Here is an 8,405-nt window from a genome sequence, read left to right as displayed (position 1 = left end):
GACAAGGCTGCTTAGAAGCGGGCCACTTCGCTCTCATCTCTCAAAAAACAGAAAAAATCTAAAGATTGTTAAACTATAAAATTATGCCGGAAAAGAGCAATCTGCTGAGTTTCTTGCCGGCTCTTCTCAGTGTAATCTGCCTTTGGAACCGGTGGTGAAGTCACTACAAACAGACTGTCTTGACGTTTAAAAGAGCTTAAGTCATAAACTATGCCTACTTGAAATTTTGAATTTGAATTTGAATTATGTAAGCATTCATGTAAATAAATAATAAACTTCTTCGTTTCCTTGAAATCATATACTATAATGTAGCGTTAAGATAATCTGATAATCAGATAATAATCTAACGTGAAGATTTTTTCAATTGTATTTGTAGTTCCAAAAATACAAACATACACATAAACTGTTCCTCATCATCAAGCCATTACCGGCCAACTACAGAGCAAGAGTCTCCTCCCAGAAGGCAAGCCCATAGTCCACCACGATGGTGATGTACGGAACGGACTGAGACATTACACGCCTTTGTAAGCGTGAGGAACTCTCAGATATGCCTGTTTTCCTCACAATGTTTTTCTTCACTGTTTAAATTGAGGATGTTATATAAGTATGCACCTACGTAATAAAAATTCAAAAAACATAGCGTGTAACGCAAAAACATAATATTTGCGATCGGCGATATAATATCAAGTTTTACCGAGATCACTGTTTGTACCCAAAGTACGGGTTTTGGTGGCATAGATCTGGCCTTCGGTAAGTAGGTATTCTGTGGCAAATGTACAGGGTGCGATATATATGATGTAACTCAAATATCTGCTCAGTATAATCTAAGCGTTCCAGTCGAATAGTTCATCATCGAAATTGTTATTAATATGGACAAGATACTCTTAGTGAGGTCGGATACCGTGCAGCATGTTCGCAAGCTCTATAACCTAGACAAACCAGGAATGATGGAAGATGCCATAAATATATTGGACGAATGGGTTCAAAAACAGAAACATTTTAATAAGAAGAATTTCAGTGAGATATTTTTTTTTCTTGTTTTAACTAGTGATTGAGATTTTTTAGTAAATAGTAAATTTCTTTCATTGGCATAAATAAAACATCACATGACGCAAATCTTATTAAATAAAAGACTAGCTGTTGGCCGCGACTTCGATCTCGTTTGTTTGTGTTCTTAAAACATTCCGTAGGAACAGTTTATTTGAGAAATGTGTGCGGCAGCAAAAATACTGTCGAGATGTCAGTAAAGGATAAGGACCCACTTTGGAGAATTTAATGTGTTCCAGCTTTTATCACTAACAACAAATAGTACGTACTCTGTACATTCAATTCAATTTACGTGTAGTTCTAACGGTGTAATTTTAAATGGTACTTTTTGAATGAAGCGTACTTGTGATAGTTATGCTTAGGTGTAGTTAAATTAAAAGTCCGATTAGAATTAAATTAAAAGTATTGTACTGCTACATAATTATCCTTCATGATAAAACTATTTACCTATTTGAATAAGAATTAACACTGGGATACAAAATAAATGTAACCCACTTTTGTTTTTACCGGCGATCGGATCTACCTTTAAATTTAATTTCTCGCGGGTAATTTGTAGGTACTTTAATCATGCGTTACATAATTTTTATGAATCACCCACAGTTTTCTGAGCGCACACCAAGTAATGAATTTTATAGGTATAAGTTTAATACTTTGGATTAGGTACATGATTGCACTTTTCTTAACGATCTCCAATTTTTCAAAATAAATGATGGCTACAAATATGTACATATTATATAAGGCCTTACTCGATAAATGGGCTATCCAACAAAGATTAGCGCGTACAAACTCTTTGGCTTTAAAAAATAAGATAAATTTAAAATATGTCAACCCTAAATATAAATAATAATAATAATAATAATAAATATACTACGACAATACACACATCGCCATTTTTTTTTTTTTTAATCTATTTTTTTTTTAAGGGACTTTTATAGGTTACCTATATGTCAGCCCCATCGTTACACACAATATGAATCCTAAATAAACATAAATCTTAAACTACAACAATTTGAGAGAATCACCAACGAATCTATAAAGTTTCATTGCCGAAGTGCACATCGCCATTTAGTTCAGAAGAATTCACTGGACGGCCGATTGGCGCAGTTTGCAGCGACCCTGCTTTCTGAGTCCCAGGATGTGGGTTCGATTCCCACATCAGAAAAATGTTTGTGTGATGAACATGAATGTTTTTTAGTAGCTTATATGTATATTCTAAGTATTTATGTAAATTATTTATAAAAATATTCATCAGTCATCGTTGTACCCATAACACATTATCATCGTTATCATCATCATCATCATATCAACCCATTACCGAGCGCGGCCCAGTGTGGATCGGTGGACTCCACACACCTTTGAGCACATTATTTAGAACTCTCAGGCATGCAGGTTTCCTCACGATGTTTACCTTCACCGTTGAAGCGAGTTATATTTTAATTTCTCACAACGCACTTTACTCAGAAAATTTAGCGGTGCTTGCTGCGATTCGGACTCTGTCCCCCGAATGCGACATCGAGCTCCTACCCAATGCGCTATCTACGCTTCAGTTATGTGTATTATTATTCATAAAAATAAAATTTGGAAAATCCAAAAGTGCATGCCTCATAATCTCATTTTTTTCATATTAATTATTATTCATTTTTTGTAAACAAGACACGGGAATGTCATAATGATTGCACATTGAAAGTTACAATTAATATTAGCTAGAATAATTACATGGAAATTTAACGACAGTGAATTGAACGCTCATATTAACTAAGAAATTATGTCGTGTGAAAATTATTCCGATACGATAATTTTTTCGACCAATTTTGATGCCACATACACCCGTCCATACACAGAAAAGATTATGTTTAATGTTATTATTTACTATGTTAAACAAAAAAATTGTTATTGAAATGTATTTTATGTGCCTGACAAATTATTTGACTTGATATTAGTGTACTCAAATTAACCTGTAAGTGCAATATAAATAACAAAAAATCAATTTCAGTTTCGAGAAAACTGCTTTTTTTGAAATGTCGAGAGTAGAGCACAACCTCAACGCTTCGCTTATGAGGCATGCAATATTTATCAGCTATCTTAGTACCCATAACACAAGCTACGCTTACTTTGGGGCTGAAGGCGATGTATGTATTGTCGTAGTATATTTATATACCTATTTATTTTATTATTTCCAATAATGTCCACTTGGCCAGCCTGGTGGACAACGGGCTACGCAGATTTTCATTCAGACGGGGTCTCCTTCTCTGGTTTTGGGATCATCGAGAGTTCATTTTGATGGTCATAATGATTTTATTTTACAGGCCCACGATACTTGGAGATGACAATTATTGTAAACAAGGGATCAATTGAGCGTGCTAAAGCACAGTTGGACAAAATATGCACTATGAAAACACTGTTGCCCCAGTTTTTCGGAAATCATAACGCTAACACTGATTTTGAACATTTATACGAAGTTGTGTAAGTATCTATAGGAGTAAATAGCAATAGATATAATAGTTAATTAGTCCACCAATCCGCACTATGCCAGCTTGGTGGACTACGGCCTAAACCCTTCTAATTGTAGACCCGTGCCCAGTGGCGTGTATTGGGTTTCTTACCTGGGTATGCATGCACCAGGAAAATTGCATAAAACGGCACAAATTCTCCTTCTATTCGAGTTATATATCAATGTTAGGGTATGCAGTGTGTTTGTGCTTGTATGGAGTGCACGCCACTGCTCGTGCCACTACAGGAGGGCGCCCGTAATGGGTTCACATCATGATGTTGATAATATTAAATTGATAATACTGGGTATTAAAAATAAGATTAATCAAGTGCCACTTGATACTTGATACTATTTAGCTACGGCCGATGATACAACTCTATAAACTGAAACCGGCCGGCATGCGTTCCAGAACGATGCCGCACATTAACCGACTTGGGGTACGGATTTAATATAACTGTCAAACCCCTAACAGGTTAGCCCGATATAATCTAGACTGCAACCCCACGTACCCACGTGAGACAGTCAAGAGTTTAATTGTAGTAGAATTAAAAATATATGAATATAATAACTTGATTGCGAATTGTTAGTGTTCCTACACTTATCATCTTAAATTATATTAGTATATTTGTATGGAAGTCTGTCTTTATCACAAAAATATATCGACGGAACTTGGTGTTGGGGCTTTGGGCTTGCTCTGTTTGTCGTACTTACTTGGTTGAAATTGACCCCTTGCTGTTGATAGTTTGATCTGAACTGATTGGTACACAAATTTAGTTGCATATTATTACATAGTCAGTATAATTGTAAAGCGATAGTCCCCGCCCTTAAAATTTTGGATTGATTAACTATGTAGTATTTTTTTACGATTTCCTCAATAGAAGCACGCAATGACAAATTACAAATCTAAGATGGCCGCCGGCATACATTTTTTACACATTATCTATTTTTTATGAATTGTCAATTGCCCCTAGATTGATGCTGCGGTGTGATAAGAATAATACCTAAGAAACACCGAATTGTGTATTTGCTTTTTAATGCATTTTTTGCATCATTAAATTTATTTATAGTAGAACCGACTTACTAAAAAGAAAATAAAAAAATCCTAGTTATTTTACCTCCTAGCTTTGCTCATAGCTTGCTATCAAGTAACGGGCATAGACACCGCGGGTGAGGTTTTTCAACCTCGTGGGTAATCAGAAATTATTTCGTAGACGAAAATTAGTGAGAATCACTGAAACTGAACCTATTCCTAATCTTGATTTTATTGTTACAGCAAATCTGTTTTGCTGCCCAAATTAACAAGCGACCACTATAGAGTAAATGTAATGAAATTTTACGACGTCGAATGGAATGCTTCGCAGGCCATTTACTTATACCGACATAACGTAATTGTAAGTTACAATCAGTTATTATATTGTAAGTGACTATTGTATACAATATTTAAAGTTTTATTTAGTTTTACCTATTCGAAGTACCAACTAACTTTACAAGGTTGGCACAGTAAAATTAAAAGTTAGAAACAAATCATCAGCTGTGTATATTTCAGATCGAAATATGTGGTCACGATGGCTTTAGAAAAAAAATTAGAAAAAAAATTATGGTCCTAAATCAATCACATACACGTTCATACGCACACACATACAGCTACTAGGGATTATAAGTCATTTCGATTAGTTACTTGCAGAGTACCTATGCGACTTGGGATTGTCAAGTAGATAAATTACACGATTTTATACAATATCTGAACAAAAAAAAATCTACTATATACTATTATACAACACTCCTATAATATTATATTTTACCTAAATTAATATAGAACCGGTGATAGGGTAGAACTTTGACTTCACTTTCGGGGGGCAGAGTTCAAATACCAGCACATCCCATAATGTTCTGAAGGGCTTGTGACGTCTATAAATACGCACTTGGCCAACGCAGAGGACTATGTCCTAAGCCATTCTCATTCTGAGAGGAGACCCGCGCCCTGTAGTTGGCCGGAAATGGCTTGATGATCCTTCAACGGTAAAGGAAAACATCGCGAGGAAACCTGCGTGTCTGAAAGTTCCCATAATGATCTGAAGGGCTTGTAAAGTCCACCAATACTTTGCCAGCGCGGTGGACTATGACCTAAGCCATTCTCATTCTGAGAACACGTGGCCGCTAAGCGCTTGATGTTAATGGTGATTCAATTGTATTTTTAGCTAGCAGAATACGTCAAAATACACGATTATTTGAGTGGATTTATCTCCATCATTGATTTATCGGAGGCCAAATTGATGAGTTTTTTGAAGAGAATAAACCCCTTCCAACTAAAACAAGCTATGTCTATTTTTATTGTGAGTACTATTATTTATGAACTTCTAATTTTTTATCTTGAATGCAACAGCTTCTTTTTCATCACAAACCAAGTGATTTGCTACTACAACCACGGACTACAACTGTGATTGCTTGAATTCTATTTCACTTTAAAAATTTACTCGTTCAAGGAAAGCATTTTGGGATACAAACATATTATCTCCTGTGACTTACAAATGCCATTATTTTAGGCCAAGATCTCATAAATAATGAAAATAAGCCTTCGTTACCTCTGAAAAAAATAGTTTTCAATAAAAAAAAGTGAACTTGTATTCAATCTAACCGAGTAATTTTTGGCTACACCCTGGAATCAAACTCAGGATGTTTACGGTCTGATTTCACTAGGCTGACAATTTAGAAGCATGTTCAAAAACAATCAATCGACGTCCGATGGCGCAGTGGGCAGCGACCCTACTGTCTGAGTCCAAGGCCGTGGGTTCGATTCCCACAACTGGACTATGTTTGTGTGATGCACATGAATGTTTTCAGTGTTTTCAGTGTGTTTATAGATTTTTGTAAGTACTTATGTAGGTATATGATTCATCAGTTATCTTAGTAAACATAACACTAGTTATGAGATGTGTGTATTGTCGTAGTATATTTATTTATTTATTACAGGATGGCTATGGCATGAGAATAAAAGCAATTCACATAATATCAGAGTCAACGTTCGTGGATCGTTTGGTGACATTATTAAAAAGCGTAGTAAGCGCTAAAGTAGCTAGCCGGATCAACGTTCACAAAAGTTTTAAAGACCTTCATAAATTTATTCCAAAAGCAATACTTCCCTTAGACTACGGTGGCGAGGAACGCTCATTAAAAACTCTTCAAAGTAAGTATAAAGTGCCCTAACCTATTTTTATTAAAATAAGTGCAAACTAACATAAAATCAAATCACATGACACAATCGCTTGACAGGGCCTAGTCGCTCTATGGTATAGACGGTAGCCATTCACACACTATTGTCTTTCGACCTTACGGAAAGCAGATCATTTTGCTTGTCAAACCTATACATAAACATAAAAAGCACAGTTTTCTTTCTGTCTTTTTGTGATTTTAATACTATGTGGTTGTATGAGCGATTCTTCAATATGTTTTACCAAACTAAGTAGGATACCAATTTAAACCAGTAAACTTATATTTTCTTTCTAGACGAATGGATTGAAGTGCTAGCATCACAAGAAAACTTGGACTATTTAAAAGAAATGAACGGAGCCTCAACCAATGAGTCATGCCGGCAGAAAGGGAAATTTACCGAACATTACGCCGGAATGCCGGGTACATTCAAATTTTTGAGTGTAGATTAGGAAATAAATACCGAGAAAAAGCAGACTCAAGTCTTTGTGAAGAATATTTTAATAATTTTTAGATCTACTGATCTGATTTTTTGATACTTTTTTTTCACTTTTCTTTGATACTTTTGTTACTAATTTTTTTAACTAGCCCTATGTAAGATGTACTGTTTTTATCACAAATAATGATGTAGTCTATATAATTATAGAGTATAGTAATTATCATTAATTACTCACATTGTCTAAAATTTATGGATGTTATTGTGAGTGTTTTTTTCTATTCATACTGTAATTATAGATGAGCTTCTTATCAACTTATCTGCAATAAATTAAGTTTTAATTTATGAGTAAGCATAAAAAACGTGATATCCTTAGATCCAAATAAACATAAGAATTATAATTAACCAGCTGTTGCGCGTGCAAAAAAAAAACCCATGGGAACGAGTTATTAATTTCGAGACTAGCTACAGGATGGCACTTAGATCATTTTATTGATTGATAGAATTATTGAATCTACATAACAATGAATAAAAGAACATAGTACATAAGAAAAACAATTTCTTCTGTACTATGTTTTGTTTATTCCTACGACTCCTTCGTATCCTTGCAGGCAACCGTTTTGGATAGGACTTACAGCAAGAATGTGAAATAGTGCCAAGAGCGTACTAATATTATGAAGATAAAAGATTTTTTTGTTTGCTTGTACGCTGCGAAAATACTGGACCGATTTTATCTATTTCTTCGCTGAAAGAAAGCTGAACTATCGCGAAGTAACATAGGTGATTTTATGTTCTCAAAACAATTGGAGATCTAATGTAACCCAAAGTAGCAAAATAAAATACATTACTTGGCGTGCGCTGAGAAAACTATTAATGATACATATAAATTATGTACTGAATAATAAGAGTTCACACTATTACCAAAAAAGTCCGCGAGGGAGCAAGAGGGGATATCTAACTAGACTGGAGTATAGATAAGGCGCAATAGCAATAAAATTTTATTAAATCGTCGTTGGAAACAAAAGTGGGTTACATTAGTATTCTATTCTACTAATTTTTATTTACATAAATAATCGACAAGAGCAAGCAAACTTATACAAAAGAAATGGCATATTAGATTTATCCTAAAGGAATCCTGTATAATCGAGATGAAGAATAAGCGTGTTTGACTCGCCTGCTTATTAATCTCTTTTTGAATTTTTAATAAAGTATTTTTACCTACAC

The 8,405-nt window shown here is 34.6% G+C and overlaps 1 protein-coding gene across 1 annotated transcript; it reads left to right on the top strand.

The window, feature by feature from the left end:
* Positions 1 to 842: 842 nt before the first annotated feature.
* Positions 843 to 7,222, top strand: LOC120628095 (alpha-tocopherol transfer protein-like). The gene is made up of 6 exons (XM_039896310.1): positions 843 to 1,017; positions 3,354 to 3,510; positions 4,812 to 4,929; positions 5,737 to 5,871; positions 6,509 to 6,722; positions 7,043 to 7,222. Exons 1-6 carry the CDS (start codon positions 870 to 872, stop codon positions 7,195 to 7,197), a joined length of 927 nt encoding a protein of 308 aa, XP_039752244.1. The 5' UTR covers positions 843 to 869; the 3' UTR covers positions 7,198 to 7,222.
* The last annotated feature ends 1,183 nt before the right edge of the window (positions 7,223 to 8,405 follow it).

Source organism: Pararge aegeria, chromosome 12, assembly GCF_905163445.1.
Source record: "Pararge aegeria chromosome 12, ilParAegt1.1, whole genome shotgun sequence".
NCBI lineage: Eukaryota > Metazoa > Arthropoda > Insecta > Lepidoptera > Nymphalidae > Pararge > Pararge aegeria.
The sequence above is the reverse complement of the archived record's forward strand: the minus strand, read 5'-3'. Positions and strand labels throughout refer to the sequence as shown.

Coding starts and splice junctions, on each gene's coding strand:
- LOC120628095 (XM_039896310.1), top strand. CDS start 870: ATGGACAAGATACTCTTAGTGAGGTCGGATACCGTGCAGCATGTTCGC. Junction 3,511..4,811: donor GAACATTTATACGAAGTTGT/GTAAGTATCTAT, acceptor TTATTGTTACAG/CAAATCTGTTTTGCTGCCCA. Junction 4,930..5,736: donor TATACCGACATAACGTAATT/GTAAGTTACAAT, acceptor TTGTATTTTTAG/CTAGCAGAATACGTCAAAAT.